This window comes from Petromyzon marinus, chromosome 56 (assembly GCF_048934315.1).
Source record: "Petromyzon marinus isolate PM22_M1 ecotype Great Lakes invasive population chromosome 56, UKy_Petmar_22M1.pri1.0, whole genome shotgun sequence".
In the NCBI taxonomy this organism is placed as follows: domain Eukaryota; kingdom Metazoa; phylum Chordata; class Hyperoartia; order Petromyzontiformes; family Petromyzontidae; genus Petromyzon; species Petromyzon marinus.
Window position 1 is genome coordinate 5,104,493 of NC_133722.1, and position 27,531 is coordinate 5,132,023.

General features: G+C 51.5%; 1 protein-coding gene across 1 annotated transcript; it reads left to right on the forward strand.

Annotated features, from left to right (window-relative positions):
* The first annotated feature begins 2,811 nt into the window (after positions 1–2,811).
* On the forward strand, positions 2,812–26,460 carry LOC116954683 (uncharacterized). Its single transcript, XM_032975380.2, has 4 exons — positions 2,812–3,487; positions 14,069–14,146; positions 15,973–16,232; positions 20,662–26,460. The coding sequence occupies exons 1-4, from the start codon at positions 3,412–3,414 to the stop codon at positions 21,412–21,414; spliced, it is 1,167 nt and encodes a 388-aa protein (XP_032831271.2). The 5' UTR covers positions 2,812–3,411; the 3' UTR covers positions 21,415–26,460.
* The last annotated feature ends 1,071 nt before the right edge of the window (positions 26,461–27,531 follow it).

Genomic DNA, 27,531 nt, shown 5'->3' on the forward strand with positions numbered 1-27,531 from the left:
ATACACTACTATACATGATACACTACTATACATGATACACTACTATACATGATACACTACTATACATGATACACTACTCTACATGATACACTACACAGGGCGTTCCCAGGCCAGCCGAGCGACGTCGTCCCTCCAGCAGCGTGTCCTGGGCCGGCCCCCGGGACTTCGCCAAGTGTCATTATTACAAATTATCATCATTGTTATTATTACGATGAAGGCTGGCACGGCAGCACACGAGGGGGTGGGTGGCCAACACCACGCCCCGGCCGCCTTTGTCTCCCCAGTGGCGATGTTTTTACACCCTGCACCAGGTACTCATTTGAGGCTGAGTCGACCTAGGGGAGGCCCACGACCGATTCAGATCATTCGTCAGTGGGTGTTGGCCGTGAGCGGGAATCGCGAAGTCGGGTCTCCGTATTCGTAGTGCAGAGTGCTAACCGCTGCGCCACCGCTCTCCACCGCATGTACACATACAAAGGTAAAAAAACAGATCCCCCGTGTAGCCTTAACAGACTGTTGGGGCAAGGGCAGCTGGTGAGCACCTATGAAGGCCGGCGCGGCACACGATGGGGTGATTGGCCAACACCACGCCCATCTGTCTTAATTTGAGGCTGAGTCGACCTAGGAGAGGCCCAAAACCGATTCAGATAAATGTCAATGGTGTTGGCCGTGAGCGGACTACAAACTCAGGTCGCCGGGTTTGGAGCTCATCGCGTTAACAGCAAAACAACCGCTCATTAATACACTCACCGACCCACCTCGCTACCCACCCACCTAGCTACCCACCCACCTAGCTACCCACCCACCTAGCTACCCACCCACCTAGCCACCCACCCACCTAGCTACCCACCCACCTAGCCACCCACCCACCTAGCCACCCACCCACCTAGCCACCCACCCACCTAGCTACCCACCCACCTAGCCACCCACTCACCTAGCCACCAACCTAGCTACCCACCCACCTAGCCACCCACTCACCTAGCTACCCACCCACCTAGCCACCCACCCACCTAGCCACCCACCCACCTAGCTACCCACCCACCTAGCCACCCACTCACCTAGCCACCCACCAACCTAGCTACCCACCCACCTAGCCACCAACTCACCTAGCTACCCACCCACCTAGCCACCCACCCACCTAGCCACCCACCCACCTAGCTACCCAGCCACCTAGCTACCCACCCACCTAACCACCCACTCACCTAACCACCCACCCACCTAGCCACCCACCCACCAAACCACCCATCCACCTAGCTACCCACCCACCTAGCTACCCACCCACCTAACCACCCACTCACCTAACCACCCACTCACCTAGCCACCCACCCAGCCATCCACTCATCCACTCACCTGGCCATCCACTCACTCACTCACCCACTCACTCATCCAGCCATCCACCAAACCATCCACTCACCCACTCACTCATGCAGCCATCCATATCTACCACTCCCTACTACCCTCTCACTCGTCTGTCTACCCATCAACCCACCCACCCGTTCACCCCATCCACACCATCACCTCGCATCTCTCATCTCCCCGCTCATCCATCCACCCACCCACTCCCCCCCCCCCGCACATGGCCCCCACCTCCTCCCTCCCACAGCACCCCCAACAATCTACAATCTACAACACAATAATGTGCGTGCAGTGTGTGTGTGTATGTAGAATGGTCTCCTGGCAACTTGGGAGAGATGGCAATGACAGAGCGGGTAGGGAAAGCGACTACCATCACCTGCTGCTGCTGCTGGCAGCTTGTCCTGTATGTGGCTCGGGAAGGACCTCTCCCATCTCATCAGCACTCCCTAGAGCTGTAGAGGATGAGAGCCGTACGAGGAGGAGTAGTCGGGCTATAGAGTAGTGCAGGTAAGAGCGGGCGATGGGACGCCGCGCTCTGTGAGCATATAGGGGTCGCCACTCTGCTGTACGGAGGAGCAGCAGCAGCAGCTGTGTCTGCCTGTAGGAGATACAGCAGCAGCTGTGTGTCTGCGTGTAGGAGATACAACAGCAGCTGTGTGTCTGCCTGTAGGAGCAGCAACAGCTGTGTGTCTGCCTGTAGGAGCAGCAGCAGCTGTGTGTCTGCCTTTAGGAGATGCAGCAACAGTTGTGTGTCTGCGTGTAGGAGATACAGCAGCAGCTGTGTGTCTGCGTGTAGGAGATACAGCAGCAGCTGTGTGTCTGCCTGTAGGAGATGCAGCAACAGCTGTGTGTCTGCCTGTAGGAGATACAGCAGCAGCTGTGTGTCTGCCTGTAGGAGATACAGCAGCAGCTGTGTGTCTGCCTGTAGGAGATACAGCAGCACCTGTGTGTCTGCGTGTAGGAGATACAGCAGCAGCTGTGTGTCTGCCTGTAGGAGATACAGCAACAGCTGTGTGTCTGCCTGTAGGAGCAGCAGCAGCTGTGTGTCTGCCTTTAGGAGATGCAGCAACAGTTGTGTGTCTGCGTGTAGGAGATACAGCAGCAGCTGTGTGTCTGCGTGTAGGAGATACAGCAGCAGCTGTGTGTCTGCCTGTAGGAGATGCAGCAACAGCTGTGTGTCTGCCTGTAGGAGATACAGCAGCAGCTGTGTGTCTGCCTGTAGGAGATACAGCAGCAGCTGTGTGTCTGCCTGTAGGAGATACAGCAGCACCTGTGTGTCTGCGTGTAGGAGATACAGCAGCAGCTGTGTGTCTGCCTGTAGGAGATACAGCAACAGCTGTGTGTCTGCGTGTAGGAGATGCAGCAGCAACAGCAGTAGTAGCGTGAGGCCGGAGAACTCCTGGAGATGTGCAGAGAAGATGAATAGGGGTGGGGCTAGGGACTTGCTCTGTAGATGTGGACGAGATCAAAATGCTGGATGCTGCCATGCAGCGTGGCTGCGCCGACGCTTGCGATAGATGCTGAGTGGTATGGTACAGCCGTGCCCCTATAGATCTGCATGGTACAGCCGTGCCCCTATAGATCTGCATGGTACAGCCGTGCCCCTATAGATCTGCATGGTATAGCCGTGCCCCTATAGATCTGCATGGTATAGCCGTGCCCCTATAGATCTGCATGGTATAGCCGTGCCCCTTGAGATGCTCCTAGAGATGTTGATGTGTCATATGGTAAAAACTCGTACTTCAGCAGGCGCGTGCTGGATGGTATAGCTACACTGCTAGCGACGACGCTACAGACGTGGCCATGCCGTATGGCATAGCTGCACTGCTATAGATGTGGATGTCCTGTCGTTCTATAGCTGTGCCGTTACAGATTATGCTAGAGATGTGGATGTGCCGTATGGTATAGCCGTTCCGTGATAGATGTGGCTATGCCGTATAGATGTACCTGCTGTAGGTGTGTGCTGTATAGGATAGCTTCACTCTAGATGTGGGTCCCGGCCGTCTGTAGAGCGTCGCTATAGGCTCCGGCGTACTCTCAACCGGTGTGTTCATAATGAGGGCGAATTCTCATCCCGAATGCAGCGCTTACACGACGTGTAACTTCATGGTCAACATGTACTTATCAACAGGTGAGTGAGTGTGTGTGCGCACGTGTGTGTGTGTGTGCGCACGTGTGTGTGTGTGTGCACGTGTGTGTCTGTGCACGTGTGTGTGTGTGTGCACGTGTGTGTGTGTGTGCACGTGTGTGTCTGTGTGTGCGCACGTGTGTGTCTGTGCACGTGTGTGTGAGTGTGTGTGCACGTGTGTGTGTGTGCACGTGTGTGAGTGTGTGTGAGTGTGTGTGCACGTGTGTCTGTGCACGTGTGTGCGTGCACGTGTGTGTGTGTATGTGTTTGTGGCATAGTGTAGGGGTTAGCGCGCTGCGCTATGATCCTGGTGACCAAGGTTTCGATTCCCGCTCACGGCCAAACACCGGCGGTGACGATTGTCTGAACCGGTCCTGGGCCTCTCTTAGGTGGACTCAGCCTCAAATGAGTACCTGGTGCGGTGCGTGGCAAACATCGCCACTGGGGAGACAAAGGCGGCCGGGCGTGGTGTTGGCCTTCATACCTTCTACTCGCTAACGGCACTTGCCCCAGAAGTCTGTTCAGGCGATGCGGGGGCATCTTTGTGTAAGTTATAATCTGTGTGAGTGTGTGGTCTAATCCACGTTAGTTTTATATGTAAAGAGATTCTAAATTCCGTAAATGCGTATTTAACGAACCATATATCTAACTCGTTCACGCCGCTCCATAAGTTACGTTTTTTATTTTTTTGCGCAATTAAGTTGCTGTATCACAACGAGGTGATGACTTTCTCTCTGTGTTCCGTAAATTGATGTGTGGCGTATGGTCCGTGTGGATGGGTCTACGTGTGTGTGCGTGAGTGTGTGGGATCCCCTAGGTCAACTCAGCCTCAAAATGGGAACCTGGTGCTGCGTGTAGTAACCAAGGCCAACCACTCCCTCGTGTGCCGTGCCGGCCTTGATAGGTGCTCCCTAACAGCACTCGCCCCGACAGTCTGTTACAGGCTATACGGGGGATCTTTGTCTTTATTTGTTCGCGCTAAGAACCTTTGCTTCCAAAGTTCGATCCCCGCTCAGGGCCAACACCAGTGCCGATTGTCTGGACTGGTCCTGGGCCTCCCCTATGTCGACTCAGCCTCAAATGAGTGGCCTGGTGTGGTGTGTAAACTTCGCCAAAAGGAAGACAAAGGCGGCCGGCCGTGATGCTGGCCACTCCATCGCTTCGCGTGCCGTGCCGGCCTTCATTTGTGCTCCCTAAACAGCACTCGCCCCAACAGTCTGTTACAGGCTATACGGGGGATCTTTGTCCTTATTTCTTCGCGCTAAAAACCTGTGTTTGCCAGAGTTCGATTCCCGCTCACAGGCAAACACCGGTGACGATTATCTGAACCGGTCCTGGGCCTCCCATAGGTCGACTCAGCCTCAAATTAGGACCTGGCGCGGTGCGTAAAAATATCGCCACTGTGGCACGGACGAAGGCGAGGGGAGGGTGGAGTCTTGGTCTCGCGCCATCGTGAAACGGGTAGCGCCTTACGAATCGCTGCTGCTGCTGCTGCTGCTGACACCACTCTCTCCTTGCTCAGTCACGACCGTAATAGGTGCTCGCTAACAGCTCAAGATCCCGCGCACGTTCTGTTTAAGCAGTGGGGTGGTGGTGGGGGAGGGGAGGGAGGGAGGGAGGGGGTCGTGCGAGACGTGGCCAGATTTGTATTTATTTAGAAGGTAAATAATCGAAAACACAATTTAAGCAAGGGGCGCGTAAGTTACAACTTAGCTCTTGTTTCATAAAACTCCTACGTGTGTTTATTAACATTAAGGCCGTAGCCATGGAGTCAACATTCGGGGGGATCAAATCTTCCAGGGGGTCTGGGGGTCCCCCCCCCCCAGAAAAAAATAATCTAAATTTGAAAACGAATTTCCTGCCTCAAATATTTTAAAATTCACTAACACGTAGGATTGACTTTGTATTTATTTTATACAATAATGTCTAATAGTGTTATTGTATTACATTGCTCTGTTTTTAAATTTTTACCTTTTGTTGTTTAATTAAATGTAATGGCAGAGATTAGAGATTAATAACGTACAACCATAACCACAATCATATAAACACAAATCTATTTTATAGCAATAAATCGGGGCGGGGGGGGGGGCATTTTGAGCATATTTGAATATTTTGTGTGTCCCCTCCCCCCCCCCACCAAAGATATATATTATAATAATTACGGCCTTGGTTAACATTGCGCATTTTGGAGCGTTCGAGAAGCGAAGGGGGTTCAAGGCTGCAGGTTAAGAACCACTGCGTTGCAGGCTATGTGTCAGCGGGTCCACTGTGTTCTGTTGCATCGTGAATACCTGGACAGAAGTGACCTCCACCACGCTGTGTAACCTTTTGGCAAGTTATGCAGGGCGATCCATTTACAGATACCCCCGACTCCTTCCCCCCTTCTCGACAATCCCAATGAATAATGGCGAATGCGATGGGCTCGGCACCCTACAGGGTGGAAACTGTTACAAGAAGCAGTGCTTGCATTGATATTGGTGGAAAGGCGCTTAAAGGTTCTATGAAATACAACGGTTTCAGATCCTCTGTGGTTTCTCCAGATGTATTTTAGTGGGGTGTCTATGAACGGATCGCCCTGTAATTGTGTCTTTTAACAAAGACCAAAGGATCCCCACCCCCGGATAGCCTCAGCCGACTGTTGGGGCAAGTGCTGTTGGCGTGCGTCCTTCGTAGGCCGCACACGGAACACACCGCCCCAGGTCGTCATTTGAGGCTGAGTCGACCTAGGAGAGGCCCCGGACCGGTTCAGATCATTATCGTCGCTGGCGTCGGCCGTGAGCGACACCCCGACTCAAATCGCTCGGGTTCGTAGCGCAGCGCGCTAACCACTGCGCCACCGCTCTCTGTCTTATAACACAAAACACACATGACGTATGCAACTTATACGTGACCTATGTGTGCGTATTTTAATGATAAGCTAAGTGTCTGGCGGCGTAGTATCTCACGTCTCACCCATGTGTGCAGATCAAAGCGCGTCCGTGATTCGTGCGCGTACATCTATTGCACAAAGTGCACCAAGCCTGGCACAAGGCGCTTCGTGACGAGCGGCACTCGTTTGGGTCAATTTCCGGACGAAGGGGCTCCGCCACGCCGTGTCGATCATCGTGGAGGCTTTTTTCGTTGGCAATACTTCTGGGCAATGATTGAAATATCGTCCAACGACTGATGTAGTAGCCCTGGTGAGTGCGCAATTGAAGTTACGTAGCAGGTCCGGTTCAATGAGCGATGCGCTAACCAGTGCGCCACCACTCCGCCTATCCACACGACACATGTACACGCGAGTGTTACGTTGTGCGTGTGTGTGATGCACGTGCGTGTGTGTGCGTGATGCACGTGCGTGTGTGTGTGTGATGCGCGTGCGTGTGTGTGCGTGATGCACGTGCGTGTGTGTATGTGTGTGTGATGCACGTGCGTGTGTGTGTGATGCGCGTGCGTGTGTGTGTGTGTGTGATGTGCGTGTGTGTGTGATGCACGTGCGTGTCTATGTGATGCACGTGCGTGTGTGATGCACGTGCGTGTGTGTGTGTGATGCACGTGCGTGTGTGTGTGTGATGCACGTGCGTGTGTGATGCACGTGCGTGTGTGATGCACGTGCGTGTGTGTGATGTGCGTGCGTGTGTGTGTGTGATGCACGTGCGTGTGTGTGTGATGCACGTGTGTGTGATGCACGTGCGTGTGTGTGATACACGTGCGTGTGTGTGTGTGATGCACGTGCGTGTGTGTGTGTGATGCGTGTGTGTGTGTGATGCGTGTGTGTGTGTGTGATGCACGTGCGTGTGTGTGTGTGATGCGTGTGTGTGTGATGCGTGTGTGTGATGCCCGTGCGTGTGTGTGTGATGCACGTGCGTGTGTGTGTGTGATGCGTGTGTGTGTGTGATGCGTGTGTGTGTGTGATGCACGTGCGTGTGTGTGTGTGATGCGTGTGTGTGTGATGCGTGTGTGTGTGTGATGCCCGTGCGTGTGTGTGTACGTTAGCCGTGTCTCTGCCCATCTCGTCGTGTCTCTCTGACCGTCTCCACGTGCCTCTGTCTCGCTCTGTCCCCCCCCCCCACCCCCCGTGCGTCTCGCTCTATTCCCCGTCGATTTCTTATTGCTCCGAGTCGGGTTCCGGACCTCGGAAACTCCGCTTCCTGATAGTGGGGGGGGGGGGGGACCCCTCACACCCCCCGCCCCCCGTATCACCTCCTCTTACCTCTTCCAGGCATATCTCACACCCTCCGCCACCTCATCACTTTCCACCCTAGCCCCCTCTAAACCTCCTCCTCCTCCTAACATCCATCACCTCCTCCACCGCACCCATCACCTCTGCCTCACACCCATAACCTCCTCGCACTCCTCACACTTACCTCACCTCTTCCGCACACTCCTCTTCACCTCGTCACCACCTCCTCCCCACACTCCTCCCCACACTCCTCCCCACACTCCTCCCCACACTCCTCCTCTCCCATCTTCAGGTAACCATCGCTTGTCGACAATCGACGGCTTCGTAGCAGCGGCTCTCTGTGCTTATCCTGGAGGAATCCGATGAGCTATGAAGCTCTTGTTTGTCACAGATGTTCAGTAGGGGCACGGGGTAAGAGCGTCACAACAACAACAAGCAGGACAAACACACACGGTAGTAGTGCAGAGTGCAAGAGAGGTAAACAAATCACCCAAACACAAACAAATACAAACACGAAACCATCCCCATCCTATACCAGGCAAAGCCCCGCTGAGTTCTTAATGTATTTTTAAGATGCGACCTTGGTCACAAATGATAGTTCAACAAAGTGGGCCCCATCATTGTGGAGATTTATCGCATCAAAATAATCCCAATGGATGTTTCTAAATGTGAAGGGGAAAAATCGGAGAACCCGGAGAGAGGAAAAAAAATCCACGGGGAGAATATACAAACTCCAAATGTACGGGTGTCAGGATCGGGATTTGAACCCTGGACCTCCTGCATACCAGGCGAGGAAGTTAACATCCCCTTACAGCTCCCGACCCCCACACCGCATCCAGTATCCAACTCTCGCTGAGCCTGTAGCTACAGTCACCACAATGCCTCCTCCAGCCAAACACAGCGATCCGTCAAATAATTGTACAAAAACTAACATTCAGTATTCTTAGCTCTTTCGGTAAAGTTACGTTAAAGGGAAACAATAAAATAATGAAATATATATATATAAAACAATAAAAATAATTCTCACGACGTTTCGACCATAACACAAACGGTCATCATCATCATCACACCTGATGATGACCGTTTGTGTTATGGTCGAAACGTCGTGAGAATTTTTTTTATTGTTGTATATATTTTATTATTTTATTGTTTCCCTTTAACGTGACTCTGCCGAAAGAGCTAAGAATATGAATTACTGCAGTCACGAAAGCTTTAAATCAAAATTTAACATATTCAGTGTTTAAATTAAGCCCCGAGTTGTTATAAAAGTGTCTGTGTGTCCTCAAAAGAGTACCTGGTGCGGTGTGTAAACATCGCAACTCGGGAGACAAAGGCGGCCGGGTGTTGTTCTAGACACATCACCCCCTCGTATTCCGTTCCGGTCTTCATAGGGTGCTGCTACTCGCAAACAGCACTTGCCCCAACAGTCTGTGAAGGCTAGCTTTGTCCCTATGTCTTGTATATGATGCATGTAGAGATTAGGGTTTGATCATTATAATCGTTGTTTTTCCAAAAAACCGGTAACCCAAAATGTATATTTTATTCGGATGTGTCTTGAAAGTTTATAAACATTGTCGCAATTATTTATATTTGTGACGAATTTCATCCCTCTCTCTCTCTCTCCACGTAATAATAATACAATTTGTAACGCTCGAAAAGTGATTGCTTCATCCCTTCTGAAACATCGTTATGCCGTTAGATGACTCAGTCAACATGATTGACATCAATTAGATCTGTACACGTATTTCCATCGTGCCGTTTGTGTGTGTGGCTATATGTACGGTCTATATAGTGTGTAAATATCGCCGCTAGGGAGACAACGGCGGCCAGGCGTGGTGGTGGCCACCCACCCCCTGGTGTGCCGTGCCGACCTTCATTGGTCCGACTCGCTAACACTTGCCCCAACAGTCCGTTAAGGCTATAAGGGCGGATCTTTGTATCTATGTACGTTGAACTTCTTTCGCACCGTACGTAGCCAACCGTGCTAATCGGAGGTGCTGGGGGCAAAGGACGACAAACTAAACACACAAAAAAAACATTTTATTGTTTTTCTTATTTTTATTTTATTTTATTGTTTTCCTTCTACATGACTTTACCGAAAGAACCAAGAATACAAAAAAACGCAGTTCTGAATAAATGAGTTTAAAATCTTGATAATGATTTAAAAGTGCATTGCTCCATTGGCTTCCAAATATATCGGAAGGAAGAGCGTTCCAGACGGCCGCAGAAGCGCATCGGGAAAGCGCGAGAAAAAAATCCGAGTACCGTGCGCATCTCTCAATCCATCCACACTTCTTTGCGTAAATCTTCACCTTTTGTTTGCTGGGGATTAATCGATGAGCCCAAATAATAAAACAGCGACTCGGTGAATGTCACCTGCTGTTACGTTCCGATCAGATGTGTGAATACTGCAGTGACAAGGTGGGACAATGCTGCGAATTGATGTTCTGTTAGCGAGCACCGATTAAGAGGGGCACCTTTCACGAATGGGTTGCGCGATTCATCACCGCGCACGGCCGCCTTTGCCTCGCCCAGTTCTGATATTTTGTTTCATCGTACCAGCTTTGCGCACCCTTCAGCTTTTGTTTGCCGAGGGTTCATAGATGAGCCTCAATAATGAAATAGCGACTCGGGTAGCGGCTAGCTGCAGTGGTTAGCCGCTACGTTACCCTCTGAACCCGGAGGTTGAGGAGTTTGATTCCCGCTCACGGCCACCAACACCAGTGACGATTATCTGAACCGGTCTTGGGCCTCACCTAGGTCGAATCGGCCTCAAATGGGTACCTGGTGCGGTGTGTAAAAGACGTCACTTGCCCCAACAGTTTGTTGAGGTTTGACGTTTACATATCGCTGTATGTGGTGTGTAAATGTAATCACTGTGGAGAGACAAAGGCGGCCGGGCGTGGTGGTGGCCACCCACCCGCTCGTGTGCCGTGCCGGCCTTCATAGGTCCTGCTCGCTAAGAGCACTTGCCCCTACAGTCCGTTACAGACTATACGGGGGAACTTTGTATGTTTGTATTGTATAGTTCATGTTTTGTGTATGATGTATTACAAGGTATATATATACACATTTTAATGTTACATGTAAGTATAACTGTTGAAATTATACATCTGTATTTTACACATAATATATGTATATATGAATACCATACATATACTTACGTAAATTACACGCGTGTGTAACATCACACTTGCGTGTGCGTAGTGTTTGTTTTATGTATATGTGAGATGAGCGGTGGCGCAGTAGTTAGCGCACTGCGCTTTGAACCCGGCGACACGCGTTGCTATATTAAAATTCGCGATGCGGCCCAGCAGGGATTCACGGTTCGAATCTCGCGGCCGCCCGCATTAATACTGCGCCCAGGATCGGTTATTTAACCGTTCGCCGGGAAGTGCGCAAACCACTGCGCAACCGCTCATCTTATACATACCAATATAATATAATGATTACATAAATGTACGTTAATGTTTGTTACAGGTATTGATTACTAGTAAGTATATACATACGGTGGTGCAGTGCGCCAAAACCACTGCGCTACTAGCCCAGCGAACCGATTTCGATCCTCGCTCGAGGAGATAATAGGCGGCCGGGCATGCTGCCGACTTGCCCAGCCTGTTCAAGGCTAGGGTGTGTGTGTGTGCGTGTCCACGTGTGAAAAACGCGCGGAGCGGTGGCGCGTTGGTTCGCGCATCGCGACGCTGAGTTCGATTTCTGAACCGGTCTTGGGATCTTCCACTTGGTCCCGTATATGCCTGGGGAGGCAAAGGCGGACGGGCTTTGTTTATGCTTTGGTTCTTTCGGTAAAGTCACCACGTAGAATGAGAATAAAATGATAAATGAATGAAAGAAAATAACACAATAAAATTCTCACGACGTTTCGGCCACAACACAAGTGGCCTTCTTCAGGTGAAAGGAACAGACCTGTCGGGACGACAGAGCTTCAATGAACGTCGTCCCGACAGGTCTGTTCCTTTCACCTGAAGAAGGCCACTTGTGTTGTGGCCGAAACGTCGTGAGAATGTTATCGTGTTATTTTATTAGCTTATTATTTCATTCTCATTCTACGTGGTGACTTTACCGAAATAACCAAAAGAAGATGAATCCTTGCAGTCACGAAAGCTTTAAATCGAAACGGACGGGCTTTGCTCTCTCTTTTTGGCTTGGTGCGGCCACGTGACTTCCTCGCTCAGCCCTTGGCAGGTCGCTAATGAAGTTGCCGAGAGAGGATTCTGGGACACGAGCTGTTGCCCCGATGCACGTGACCCGTGACCCGGCAACAGTGGAGGCAGCGAGGGTTGTTGGAATCGCACCGTGACCTTGGCCTAGGGGAGAAATTGCGCTGCAGAAACATCCGCGGACTCCGCCTCTGCCATTTGTATTGGGGGATAGAGGGAGCCGGCGTCGACAACCGAAATAACAACAACAACAACAACGACAACAACAACAACAACGACGAGGCATTGTTGTTGTTGTTGCGAATTCGGTCAAATACGAACCCTCAATATTTCAAGAGCGGCCAAATGCATTGCGGTCAAGACGGAGAGGGCGGCGGTCGTGGATAAATCTCATCACGAAACAGCTCCTTGATGAGCCGCATGCCGACCCCCTGCCCATGGGAAACTGGACTTCCATGGTAAACTGGACTCCCATGGTAAACTGAACTTCCACGATAAACTGGACTCCCAAGGTAAACTGGACTCCCATGGTAAACTGAACTTCCATGGTAAACTGGACTCCCACGATAAACTGGACTCCCACGATAAACTGGACTTCCATGGTAAACTGGACTCCCATAGTAAACTGGACTCCCATGGTGAACTGAACTCCCATGATAAACTGGACTCCCAAGGAAAACTGGACTCCCATGGTAAACTGGACTCCCACGGTAAACTGAATTTCAAGAGCCGCACCGCAGCCCTTAAAGAGCCGGAAGCGGCTCCTGAGCCGCAGGTCGCCGACCCCTGGGATAGAGCGTTGCCCCCTCGCACGCGTGGGGTTTCTCCGGGCGAGAGTGAAATGATGATGACGATGCCCGACGTTTCGCTGCGCTCGCTGAGAGCAATAGCTTCCTCGCAATGTCAAGAGACAAGACGGATGGATGGGCCTGCGGTGAATCGGAAAACGCGCTACGAAAGGGTTGGTAGATCACATGAACGAACTCCTACAGCCAACGGGCCTGCGAGGTGCTATGCGTGCCTGCAGGGAGTTGCCGACTTGGTAAGTAAATAAGCTCGGCTGGCCAACGTCAAAGGCCAGCAGCAAGCCGACAACCTTTGTACAATCTAGGGACAAATGTGAGAGCTGCTGTTGCATTTATTCATAATACAGCTTCTTGGGTTAGATTGCTTTAAGTACAAATGTGTTGGAGAGTAAATCCTACAACATTGACTCGCCAACACACCGGTGGGCTGAAGCAGTAACGATTTGGCGTTTTGTTTACGCGACAAATCCCTTACTAATTGGCTGTGTCGGGTGGTGGAGGGTTACGGCACAACATTAATACTGACGCGATCTAACCCAAACACATTTATGATTCATAGTATTGGTCGCGAAAGCCCAAGGTGTTAAACTGCTGCATTTAGATCGAAACGTCGGACATCGTTCCGAACAACACGGGGCAAAACCAGGCAACGCATCGGAGGGGATATTTGTGTGCGTATGGATATTCACACATACACACGTTCGTGTGAATGTTCTATATGTACACAGTATACACGCGTGTGTGTGTGTGGCTATGTACGCGTGGGGAGCGGTGGTGCAGCGCTTAGCGCGCTGCGCTACGAACCTGGCGACCCGAGTTTGATTCCCGCTCACGGCCAACATCAGTGACGATTATCTGAACCGGGCCTGGGTCTCCCGTAGGTCGACTCAGCCTCAAATGAGTAGCTGGTGCGGTGCGTAAAAAAACATCGCCACTGGAGAGACAAAGGCGGCCGGGCGTGGTGTTGGCCACCCACCCCCTCGTGTGCCGTACCGGCTTTCATAGGTGCTGCTCGCTAACAGCACTTGCCCCTACAGTCTGTTCAGGCTATACGGAGTATCTTTTTCTTTGTTATGGTTGTGTGTATGTATCGGCGTGTGCAACCGTGTGTGAGTGAGTGGGGGGAGCGGTGGTGTCGTGGTTAGCGCTACGCTGCGCTACAAACCCTGAAGTCCCGAGTTCGATTCCCGCTCACGGCCAACACCCAGTGACGGTTATCTGACACCGGGTCCTGGGCCTCCCCTAGGTCGACTCAGCCTCAAATGATTATCTGGTGCCGTGTGTAACCATCGCCACTAGGGAGATCAAAGGCGCCCGGGCGTGGTGCTGGCCACCCACCCCCTCGTGTGCCGTTCTGATGCTCGCTACCAGCACTTGCCCCAACAGTCTGTTAAGGCTACACGGGGGATCTTTGTCTTTGTCTGTGATTGCGTCTCAGAGCCCAAGTACGAGGGGGGGCACCAGGTCCGGGACGGCTCTGGGTGGGGGGTGGGGGCTACGCACCCCCACCACAAAGGTGAGCAACACAACACATCAACACACACCAACACATCAACACCACATTAACACAAACCGACACACCAACACCACATCAACACAAACCGACACACCAACACATCAACACAAACCGACACACCAACACATCAACACAAACCGACACACCAACACATCAACACAAACCGACACACCAACACATCAACACAAACCGACACCAACACATCAACACAAACCGACACACCGACACACCAACACCACATCAACACAAACCGACACACTGACACACCAACACATCAACACAAACCAACACACCAACACCACATCAACACAAACCGACACACTGACACACCAACACATCAACACAAACCGACACCCTGACACACCAACACATCAACACAAACCAACACACCAACACCACATCAACACAAACCGACACACTGACACCACATCAACACAAACCGACACACCGACACATCAACACCACATCAACGCAAACCGACACACCAACACATCAACACAAACCGGCACACCAACACACCAACACACATCAACACAAACCAACAGACTACACAACCAGGACATCAACACAACAGACACAAACCAAAACAACAGACGTCGACACAAATCAGCACATCAACACAACAGACACCAACCACATCGACATCAACAGAACGACAAAACCAGCCGGCGTCCGCTAAGTGGTGGTGACGTCACCACAGCGCCGTGCCAGGCTAGGTGCACTTTGAGGCCACGTGAAGTGTCGAAGGCTCGCTGTTGGCAGGAGGTCACGGGACAAACCCAGGTGCCATGGGTTGACCGACTGAGATGACCGGTAGATGCACCAACTCTTGCTCGCTACTGTGCCAAAGTGCTGCATTTTATCCACCCTGCGCTCCACTCGTTGCCGTGAGCATCGCTCCCCAGCTGTTGTTGGAGGGCGACTGCCTCCAAATGCCCAGCAGCGTCCTTCGCGAGCTCTCCTCCAGTCTTCGGCAAGTCCACTGAGCTCCGCGTCCTCTACCTGTACCACGTCGGGCTCCATCTCTTCTCCAGCCCGTGCCGCGTCCCTTTAGCCTCCTCTATCCTGCCAAAGAGACGCTGCTTGAGCATTCGTGAGCTGGGCATGGGGGGCTACATGACCCAGCCAACGCAGCCTCGCCTGCCGGAGGAGCTCGCAGAAGGGAACGTGTCCAGACCTTTAAACGTTTGTTTGAGCTCCTCACACCAATCCGGCCTGGTAAAAACCCAGGATGGAGCGTAGGCAGGCCAGCCTGAATGTTTCGAATCGGCGCAGATGTTCCCTTGGAAGGGAGGTCATGAGTGTGGCCAAGAAGACCATAGGTGAGGTTCCACACAGCTGATGAAAAGATAATGCCGCTCAGTATACCCATACATACACCTATACACACCTGTATTATACCTGTATTATACCTGTATTATACCTGTATTATACCTGTATTATACCTAACAGCACTTGCCCCTACAGACTGTAGGGGCAAGTGCTGTTAGCGAGCACCTATGAAGGCCGACAAGGCCCACGAGGGGGTGGGTGGCCAGCACCACGCCCGGCCGCCTTTACTACACCGCACCAGGTACTCATTTTAGGCAGAGTCGACCTAGGGGAGGCCCGGGACCGGTTCAGATAATCGTCACTGGGTGTTGGCCGCGAGCGGGAATCGAACCCGTGTCGCCAGGTTCATAGCGCAGCGCGCTAACAGCTACACCACCGCTCCTATCCACACACCTGCACACACATGCGTACACATGTAGTCTACCTATGCACACACACATGTATTCTACCAATACACACTATCTGTACGCACACACACACCTACCTGTACGCAGGCAGCGGGCAGATCCAGCTGTGGCAGTTCCTGCTGGAGCTGCTGTCGGACGCGTCGAACGCGCACTGCATCGCGTGGGAGGGCGCGCGTGGCGAGTTCAAACTCACGGACCCCGACGAGGTGGCGCGCCGCTGGGGAGCGCGCAAGGCGAAGCCCAACATGAACTACGACAAGCTGAGCCGCGCGCTGCGCTACTACTACGACAAGAACATCATGAGCAAGGTTCACGGCAAGCGCTACGCCTACCGCTTCGACTTCCAGGTGAGCGGGAAGGGGAAATCAGAGAAATGTTGATTTGTTTTTTTATGTTGTGTCTGTCTGTGTGTGTGTAGCGGGTTAGCGCGCTGCGCTATGAACCCCGGTGACACGGGTTCGATTCCCGCTCACGGCCAACACCACCAGTGACGATTGTCTGAACCGGTCCCGGGTCTTCCCCGAGGTCGACTCAGCATAAAATGAGTACCTGGTGCGGTGTGTAAACATCGCCACTGGGGAGACAAAGGCGGTCGGGCGCGGTGCTGGCCACCCACCCCCTCGTGTGCCGTGCCGGCCTTCATAGGTGCTGCTCGCTAACAGCACTTGCCCCTACAGTCTGTTAAGGCTATACGGGGGATCTTTGTGTTCATACCAGACGAATCGGATGAGCTATAAAGCGATTTTTTTTATCAGATCAGAATCAGGACAGATATTGGAGGAATCCGATTAGCTATAAAGCTCTTTGTTTCTCAGATCAGAATATATATTGATACTGGAGGAATCCGATGAGCTATAAAGCTCTTTTTTCACATATCAGAATCAGAAATGTTTATTGATACTAGAGGAATCCGATGAGCTATAAAGCTCTTTTTTCACAGATCAGAATCAGAAATGTTTATTGGTACTGGAGGAATCTGATGAGCTATAAAGCTCTTTTTTTCACAGATCAGAATCAGAAATGTTTATTGATACTGGAGGAATCTGATGAGCTATAAAGCTCTTTTTTTCACAGATCAGAATCAGAAATATGTATTGAAACTGGAGGGATCTGATGAGCTATAAAGCTCTTTTTTTCCCACAGATCAGAATCAGAAAATACAGGACGTAAAACGTTGGATTTGAATCCACGGCCACTTCACTGCTGCTTCCTTGTGGCGAGCGCTTGATTATTGCACGCCGTGCTCATTGTGTGAGCCCTGCGCTGTCTTCACACAGGGGCAGGATTCCTGTAATCTTGAAATTGTTGACTTAAAGCTTTCGTGACTCCAGGAATTAATATTCTTTGGGTCTTTCGGTAAGGGTCACGTAGATAGGTTTAAAGAAAAATACACAAAAAATAACAACAAAAAACTCCGACGTTTCGATCGCAACGCAAGCGGTCAACGAGCTATAAAGCACTTCATTTTTCACAGCTCAGCATCAGAAATATGTTTTGAGGAATCCGATGAGCTATGAAGCTCTTTTTTCCGGGTTGTCTAACAGCACATCATCCCCTAGAACATCACGGGTGCGAGGTGGACCCTGCTAGGGCTGTGAGCCTCAATAATTGAGGAAGTTTCCACCCCCCCCCCCCCTTTGTGCGTGACGTGCATTCTGCCGAGGTGTGAGGGGCGATCCAGAGTTGAAGGCCCAGGCTAAGGGGCCGTCCATAATTTGACGTCACGAACCTAGGAGAGGGGGGGGTCAGACATTTGTGACGATGTATGACGAGGGGGGGGGGGTTGAGAAATGTGACGTCACATAAAACGCGCAACTTTAATTAAATATAGACAACACGTTCTACTTAATTAAATAGACTTTTTTAATGAATGTTTTCTCCTACAACATCAGAGTGCAGCGCCACATTAAATACGCACTATGAAGGCCGGCACGGCACACGAGGGGTTGGGTGGGTGACCATTACCACCCCCAGCGGTGATGTCTACACATCGCACCAGCTACTCATTTGGGACTGAGTCGCACCTAGGGGAGGCCCAGAACCGGTTCAGATAATCGTCACTGCCGTTGGCTGCGAGCGGAAAATAAACTCGGGTCGGGGGTTCGCAGCGCGGCGCGCTAACCGCTACACTACCGCTCCCCAAAGTGACACCACTTAAAAGAACAAAGATCCCCCATGTAGCCTTTACCAGACTGTTGGGGCAAGTGCTGTCGGGGCAAGTGCTGTCGTGGCAAGGGCACCTACGTGCAGGCCAGAACGGCACACGAGGTGGGCGGGTGGCCAGCAGCACCACGCCAGGCTTTGCATCCCGAGTGGCGATGTTTACATATCGCACCAGGGTATCAACAACCGCCATTCGCCTCTAATTGGCCGTGACGTCACCACGGCGCTTGTGCCAGGCCATGTGCACGTTGAGGCCACGTGAAAGTGTCGAAAGCCCGCTGGCAGGAGGTCACGGGGCAGACCCAGGTGCCACGGGTCGACTGACTGAGATGACTGGCCGATGCACCACCTGTGCCACCCTACTGTGCCAACCTGCTGTGCTTTAGCCACCCGGCGCTCCGCTCGTTGTTGTGAGCGTCGCTCCTCCGCCCTCCGTTGTTGTTGGAGGGCGACTGCCTCCAACTGCCCAGTAGCGTCCTTCACGAGCCTCCTCCACAGAGGCCGATCTTGACACCGCTGGTACCAGTCATCGGCAAGTCCAATCAGCTCCACGTCCTCCTGTACCACGTCACTCCATCTCTTCTCTAGCCCGTGCCGCGCCCGCTTAGCCCCCTCGATCCGGCCGAACAAAAGCTGTTTCGGCATGCGGTGACTGGACATACGCAACGGCGGAGCCAGGATTTTCAGGTAGGGGGGCAATCCCTCCAGCAATGACAAATTATAGGAGTTGTTAGTAAGTAAGGAGTTGTTAGTAAGTAAGGAGTTCATATTCTTAGTTTTTTCGGTAAAGTCACGTTGAAGAGAAACAACAAAATAACAAAATATATATATAAAACAATAAAAATTCTCACGACGTTTCGACCATAACTCAAACGGTCATCATCAGGTGTGTCGGTTTGCATAAATTTCGACCATAACTCAAACGGTCATCATCAGGTGTGTCGGTTTGCATAAACGGTCATCATCAGGTGTGTCGGTTTGCATAAATTTAAAAAATTTAAATAAATTTATGCAAACCGACACACCTGATGATGACCGTTTGAGTTATGGTCGAAACGTCGTGAGAATTTTTATTGTTTTATATATATTTTGTTATTTTGTTGTTTCTCTTCAACGTGACTTTACCGAAAAAAACTAAGAATATGAATTACTGCAGTCACGAAAGCTTTAAATCAAAAGTAAGGAGTTGTTAGTAAGGACTTGTCCCTTGCTTTTCATTTGACGCGTGTGCGGCGATGGCACAGACATCGATCGAGGGTCAAATTGGAACCGCGTTGTTAGTGATCGGCCTCGCGCTCGCTGAAGGTGTCGATGCCTTCAGGGGAGTCGTGTCCTGCTGTAGACGCAGCTGAACACAATTCTGTGAGTCACTTATAACCGCTTTGCCGTTACTTATTGCCAATAATGGACTTAGATTATTGTCCCATCATCTCATAGAGTCCTGGCCACATAATAATAATAATATGCTACGCAGTGGCAGTGGAGTTCGCAAAATGCAGATTTATTACTGATAAACCCAAATAGTCCGATCGAAATTATGGATTTCGATCGGATCATTGTGGGGGGGGGGGGGGGGGGTGGGGGTGGGGGGCTCGTGCCACCCCCCCCCCCCCCCGTGGGCATACGGGTCACATGACCCAGCCAGTCACTCACTTTCACACACACTTGCTCCGCGGACGCACACGGACGAGCACTCCTCACTCCCAGCGCGAAGCTAACTCATTGCATCTCGCGGAGGATCCCTCCGCTGAACAAAATAGTTCCTCGGTTCAGTTGTGGAAGTGCGAGTTCGCGTTTTAAGTCCACGCTGAAACATTATTTTTCATAGTTCGTAAGTTGCGGGTGTTCGTAAGTTACGGGTGTTCGTAAGTGCGGGTGTTCGTAAGTACGGGTGTTTGTAAGTACGGGTGTTCGTAAGTTGCGGGTGTTCGTAAATGCGGGTGTTCGTAAGTGCGGGTGTTCGTAAGTGCGGGTGTTCGTAAGTACGGGTGTTTGTAAGTGCGGGTGTTCGTAAGTTGCGGGTGTTCGTAAATGCGGGTGTTCGTAAGTGCGGGTGTTCGTAAGTGCGGGTGTTCGTAAGTTGCGGGTGTTCATAAGTGTGGGTGTTCTTAAGTGTGGGTGTTCGTAAGTGCGGGTGTTCGTAAGTGCGGGTGTTCGTAAGTGCGGGTGTTTGTAAGTGCGGGTGTTCGTAAGTACGGGTGTTCGTAAGTATGGGTATTCGTAAGTGCGGGTGTTCGTAAGTTGCGGGTGTTCGTAAGTGCGGGTGTTCGTAAGTATGGGTATTCGTAAGTGCGGGTGTTCGTAAGTATGGGTGTTCGTAAGTATGGGTGTTCGTAAGTACGGGTGTTCGTAAGTACGGGTGTTCGTAAGTGTGGGTGTTTGTAAGTGCGGGTGTTTGTAAGTATGGGTGTTCATAAGTATGGGTGTTCATAAGTGCGGGTGTTTGTAAGTGCGGGTGTTTGTAAGTATGGGTGTTCATAAGTATGGGTGTTCGTAAGTGCGGGTCTTTGTAAACGCGGGTGTTCGTAAGTGCGGGTGTTCATAAGCGCGGGTGTTCATAAGTGTGAGTGTTCGTAAGTCGAGGACCGCCTGGACTCTGTGGCTTTTATGCAGGGCTTGGCTCAGGCGTGCCAGGCTCCAGTTCCGGATCCCACCGCCTACAAACTCCAGTCCGCGCTCACCCCGCTCCACTTCGCCTCCAGCTTCCACAAGCTCAACCTGGTCAGTGGGGCCGCCCCGGTCTCTCCTCCCGCCCAGTTCACCTACCCGTGGGTCCACCATCACCACCACCACCATCACCACCACCAGCAGCACCTGCAGCAGCAGCAGCAGCAGCACCAGCAGCACCAGCAGGCAATCGTCTCTTCAGGTTCCGGCTCATCAGCTCTCGGTGTCCCGGGCTGCCACATCGGGTCCCCGAACTCCTCATCCTCCTCATCATCATCATCATCATCGCCGTCCTCCTCTGCTACCGCGGTCGCTGCGGCCGCGGCCGCCGCCGCTGCGGCCGCGGCCGCGGCCGCGGCCGCCTCCTCGCACCTGGCTCTGCAACCATCGCACCTGTTCGGGGGCCTGGCGTGCGCGTCGCACCTGGGCGCGACGTCGTCGCACCTGGGCGCGTCGCACCTGGGCGCGTCTCACCTGGGCGCGTCTCACCTGGGCGCGTCTCACCTGGGCGCGGTCTCGTCCCACCTGGGCGCGTCGTCGTCCCACCTGGGCGCGTCCCACCTGGGCGCCTCTCACCTGGGCGCCTCTCACCTGGGCGCCTCCCACCTGGGCGCCTCCCACCTGGGCGCCTCGCCGTCTCACCTGGGCCCTCACCACCACCACCACCACTTCACAGGGCTCTTCCAGGACGCGCCCTGAGCCCAGCCCAGCGCAACTCACCTGACCCACCTGCGGGTCCGCTCTGGGGGAAACTGTGCAATGTGTGTGCGTGTTGTTGCATTTGCGTGTGCGTGCGTGTACCTGCTGCGGTGCGTAAGCGTCAGCCCCCGGGGGGAGACAAAGGCGGCCGGGCGTGGTGCCGGCCACCCACGCCTTTGTGTCTGCCTTAATAGGTGCTCGCTAACAGCACTTACCCCAGCAGTCTCTTAGGGCTATATGGGGGGTGGGGGTCACAGCACTGCGCATTCAACTCGGCGACCCGCTCACGGCCAACATCAGCGGCGGATATCGGAACCATTCCTGGACCTCGCCTATAGGTCGACTCAGCCTCAAATGAGAACCTGGTGCCGTGTGTAAAAACAAAAACAAAAAACAGCACAGGGGAGACAAAGGTGGCCGGGAGCAGTTATTGCCACGCCACCACCTCGTGCCCCGTGCCAGCCTTCACAGGTGCGTGCTAACAGCACCTGCCCCAACAGTATTAAATGACTATTGTGGGGGAACCTTCATCTTTATGGATGTACCTGCTGCGGTTGTTTCTGTGTGCATGTATGTGTTGTTATGCCTGTGTGTGCGTGTGTGTGTCGTATGCGTTGCTATGTTTTGTGTGGAAGAGCCGTCGTTAATATCTCAGCGGCGTCTTGTCTCATAATGGCCTATTATACACAAAAGGAGATAGCGGATCACAGGGGGTGGGGTGGTGGAGGGTTAATCTGGGAGTCCGTTTTGGCGTCCGTACGATGGAAACTTGGAATAACAATGGGCCGCAAACTGTCAGCAGACCTCAAATTCTACCAAATCAAACGAAAAAAATGAGATGGTGACACCACGTTGGCAGCGATGCACAAGCGTGGCTGACCATGGAAGGAACCGGTGGAGAGACACAAAATATCACAAACTCCACACGCGGAGAGGTGCCCCCGAGTCGGGAATGGAACCCACAGGCCGCTTCTTGCCGTGCGGCAGCGCGCGTTTACCGGGCCGGCCATCGCAAGGCGGAACAGAGCCTTCAACGTACTCGTCGACAAACACCGCCTCAGAGCGAAAAGGAAAGTGTGCAAGCAGGTGACGTTTCGGGCAATGGACCCATCTGCACCGGACATGGAGAGACGGAGAGACGGAGAGACGGAGAGACGGAGAGACGGAGAGACGGAGAGACGGAGAGACGGAGAGACAGAGAGAGACCACCTGTGGCTGGGGTGCCGCCCGTGGTTCTGGAAGAGATTCGGGCAACTGCGCAAGGCCGAGCCGCTTCGCGAGCGCCACTCGAGGTGAACTTCTCCGCATCAGATCGCCGGGGCGAGAGAGCTCGCGCGCCAAGGCCCCTGTCACGTGATCAGAAAGGTCGCGAGGTCAAAGCTTGCTTGAGGGTTGACCCGGCCCCGCCATCCCTTCCTCCGGGGGGGGTCGATAAAATTGCGACCGCTTTGTGGGGGAAGTCGCAAATGCTGCGTGTGCGTGATCCCAATTGAGAGATTTATAGAGGTGATGATCTTTCAGCACTGGCATGTTTTGGCCAGTGCCACCGTTCCACTGTTTGTGTGCGTGCGTTCATTTAGCTATGGGAGGAAACTAAACAGAACCCAGGGGAAACCCGTGCTAGAACGCGGGGAGTTGGAGAGAATATCCGAACTCCACACACTCGCGCTCACACACTCGATCGACGCGCAAACTCGACGCTGCAGAACGGTGGAGAGAGAGAGAGAAAGAAACTCCACGCACAGAAAAGGCGCTTCAACGAAGCATTAAAGTACTTAAAATGGACCACGTGAGGCCCCAGCTGAGCTGCTATACCGCATTTCGTTTTCCAGAAGCGAACTGGCTATCACAAACGATGGCTCAACGAAGTGGCTTAATCATCGCGTGGGAATTTAAAGCGGTCACCTAATAGTTTGTTAAAGACTATGTTTTTGGGGGGCGGGGGGGGGGAATCTTTATCCTTGTAGGTTCGTCATTGTTTTACGGCGGAGTTGGCAGTGCTGTGGTTAGGCCACTGCGCTACGAACCCGGCCACCCGAGTTCGATTCCCAGTTCACGGCCACCAACACCAGGGACGAATACCTAGCTCGACTCGGCCTGAAAGGAGTACCCGGCGCGGTGTGCAGTAAACATCGGCACTGGGGAGGCAAAGGCGGCCGGGCGTGGGGCTGGCCACCCACCCCCTCGTGTGCCTTGCCGGCCTTCATAAGTATTCGTTAACATTACTTGTCCCAACGGTCCGTTAATGCTATACGGGGGATCTGTGTCTTTGTACGGATCAATGGTTTAGTTATTGGTGCACTGCCCTACGATCCTGGCTGCCTGGGTTCGATTCCACAGTGCAGAATAGATTACACGGCTGTATTTCAACCGGACCGAACGTGGTTCTAAGCTACACTATCCCCCACCCCTCCCCCACTATCCCAGGACCTCAATAGGCACGTGCCGCACCAACACCAAAATGTGTACGGCTATCCGGCAAGAGACGAGGGCTCTGTTTCCACGCGTGTAAGGGTCAGGTAAGGTCAGGAGCCTCCATCTGTCGGTCACCGTTGGTTAACTCTCGAGCGACGTGTCCTCTACACTTGAACGCAGCCTCTTAAGTGCACCTAGCCTGGCACAGTCGTAATGGCACTCGGCAGTCATCACATCAACGATGTGTATTTAAATTCAACAAATTAGTTGCTGCGTTGACAGTGGTGGAGAAGCTCAGTTAACAACAAAAATTCAACAACGCTGCTTGAATATACATTTTAAAAATGATAGGCGACGTTTCGGGGTAATGGTCCTTCACAGCACACATGTGGAGACGCCAGAGAGGTAGTGTCAATATATATGGATTGTACGCCTTGGATCTGGACCAAGTTGAGTTTGGTGAAGGCGTGTTGGGCGTTAAATGTATTGTTTTAATGTCGTGTTGTGGATGCGTCTTCAGCAATTTCGGATCGCTGGATTTCTTCAGGTCAATTTCCGATTCGCTTAGGACTTCAGGGGACATGTGCAACACGAGTTAATCCAGAGCCTCGACAGCTTTCTTACTGTCCGCCTTTAGGCGTTAGCCCTCTGGTCTGACACTGGTGGTGAGACTAGGCTATGAAGAAGACTACCGTCTCTGGTGCAGGCCAATCAGCTTCAAAGACAATGCAAATATTATCAGAGCCATGCTTAAATTTCGATGTAAAGCTTTCGTGACTGCAGGGATTCATATTCTTGGTTCTTTCGGTAAAGTCACCACGTAGAAGGGAAACAATAAAATAATAAAAAAATATTAAACAATACAATTCTCACGACGTTTCGACTGCAACATCATCTTAACGTTAAGAAAAAAAAACGCCACTTTTTTCAAATTTCCTTGCTGTGGTTTTCACACCCGACGATGATTGCTCGTGTCGCTGTCGAAACGTCGTGAGAATTTAATTGTTTTATATTTTTATTATTTTATTGTTTCCCTTCTACGTGGTGGTTTTCACACCTGATGATGATTGCTCGTGTCGCAGTCGAAACGTCGTGAGAATTTAATTGTTTTATATTTTTATTATTTTATTGTTTCCCTTCTACGTGGTGGTTTTCACACCTGATGATGATTGCTCGTGTCGCAGTCGAAACGTCGTGAGAATTTTATTGTTTTATATTTTTATTATTTTATTGTTTCCCTTCTACGTGGTGACTTTACCGAAAGAACCAAGCATCGGAGCCACGCTTGTGTGCATGCTCACCACAAGTACCAGTGTGTGGTCAGTGTAGTGATCGATTCCTCCTTGCACAAAGTATTTATTTGGCGTTTGCACATCTTTAACACGACTCATGTTCTATTGCCAAGAAGAGGTAGAAACATCGATTTAGAGCTTGCGTGACTGCAGGAATCCATACTCTTTGGTTCTTTCGGTAAAGTCACCACGTAGTAGGTAGAAAATAAAAACAAAATGGATCGCGTCGTTTCGATAGCAACACAAAGCCATCGTCTTAAGGTGGAAATCGCGATATTCGCGATGTCTGCTGCTTGCGATGTTCACCTGAAGACGATTGGCTTGTGTTGCTATCGAAACGTCGTGATTGATTTTGTTTTAATTCTAACCTACGTGACGACTTTACCGAGAGCACCAAAGGGTATAGGTTGAAACCTAGTATGGTCATTTGTTCAGCTTTCTTGCTGTGCATATGCGGACAAAAGTGGCGCCACGTGACACCCACCTTCGGCAGGGAACAAAAAAAAAATCAACGCGTCGCTTCCCCCCACGAGTCGTTATTTCGGACCAGTTCTAAACAGCAGGATCAGAACTATTGATTAATATTGGAGGAATCGGATGAGCTATAAAGCTCTCTCTTTTTTTTTTTTACAGATGTCCAGTAGTGGCGGGTCAGAACGTTACAACAGACAATACCAAACGCGATCGGAGTGTAAAGTATAGGAAATGTAAACGCATCACTTGAAGAAATATACTAATGTTTTTTTTAATCTTACCAGGTAAAGCCCACTGAAGTCTTAAACGTATTTTTGAAAAGCGACCTGGCTATCACAAATGATAGCTCAACAAAAGTGGCTCATCATGTGCACATCTGTAGCAGCAAAACAATCTAAATGCATGTTTCTAAAACGGAACATCCGCAAATTCGCATCTTGGCTCGATTTTCCGAATGTTTAGATTAACCAGATAATCGGTAGCAGTCTCTCTGTTGCCTTCCATCAATGTCTAGCCGATAGTTCAGAACGGTCACGTGGGTCTGGCTCTGTGTGTGTGTGCAATATATCTCCATATATATAAAAGGCAAAGTTGTGAATGTCTGTCTGTTCAAAATGTTTAGCGTACTTCCCGACATGCAACAAACTTGAAATTTGCCATGTGGGTACTTTCAGACTGTACACCATGCAAAAATTATACAAGTATACTTTTGTTATTTTTAGGGGGGGTGGGGTGGAGCTCAATAATGCATTTAATTTATTTGCACGCCAAGTGAGCTGTGACGTCAAATCTGTCACGTGACCCGCGCACGTGGAAGCGTAACGCATTGTAGTGTAGCGGTTAGCGCGCCGCGCTACGAACCCGGCGACCCGAGTTCAATTCTCGCTCACGGCCACCGCCGGTGACGATTATTTCAACCGCTCCTGGGCCTCCCCTAGGTCGACTCAGCCTCAAACGAGTAACTGGTGTGGTGCGTGAACATCGCCGCCCGTGGTGAATCCAAGTCCCGGGCGAAGCCGGCTAGTACAGCAAGTTCATCATATATTAAACTCCTATAATTTGCGAAATGCTGCGCGATCCTCAGCTTACAATCTCTGAACGATCGGCGAAATTATTACATTTGGAGAGCCAACGGGCGTTCATCATATGCACGGGACTTGTCACCAACACTGGAATGTAATTGACACCACTGGATTTCAAGGCTGCCGACGGAGGTGTTATCCCTCCACCAGTACCACGTGTCAGTTGAGCAGGGACACTCATCGACGTCCGTGTACATTTGTGCTGTATAACGTTCAACGTGTTGGTATTCATGACTCTGTATTTATTGCACCAAGCAAACACATGATACAAAGACAAATGTTCTCCCGTATAGTCTCAACAAGCGTTTGGGGCAAGTGCTATTAGCGAGCAGCACCTACGAAGGCCGGAATGTGACGCGAGGGGGTGGATGGCCAGCACCACGCCCGGCCGCCTTTGTCTTACCGGTGGCGATGTTTATACACCGCGCCAGGTACAAATGTTACGGCTGAGTCGACCTAGATGAAGCCCAGGACTGGGACCGGTTCAGATAATCGTCACCGATGTTGGCCCTGAGCTAGAATCGAACTCGTGTCCATCCTTAACAGGTGCTCGCTAACAGCACTCCCCCCCCCCCCCCCCCCCCGGAGAGCCTTCAACATATTTGGGGCATATTGAGACCTCCTTTGCCAGTAATAAGATATAGTAATAGGTCCAACACCAGTGGAAACTAGGGCTCTAAGAAAAGCCGTCTCGGGTGTGGACCAATCAAATTCAAGGACAGTGCCATCATCATTATCAGAGTTGTCTCTTTTTGTTTGCATTTTTGACTGCTTGTGTTGTGGTTATTGCAAACATGATCCCTTGTATAAAGGTGTCAGTTTTTGTGCCAGCTAAAAGGGTAAAAACCTATTAC

Excerpts from the sequence above, each read along its gene's own strand:
- LOC116954683 (XM_032975380.2), top strand. The coding sequence starts at position 3,412 with ATGAGGGCGAATTCTCATCCCGAATGCAGCGCTTACACGACGTGTAAC. Across the intron at positions 14,147-15,972 it reads TACGCACCCCCACCACAAAG|GCAGCGGGCAGATCCAGCTG; the intron begins GTGAGCAACACA and ends ACCTGTACGCAG. Across the intron at positions 16,233-20,661 it reads CCTACCGCTTCGACTTCCAG|GGCTTGGCTCAGGCGTGCCA; the intron begins GTGAGCGGGAAG and ends GCTTTTATGCAG.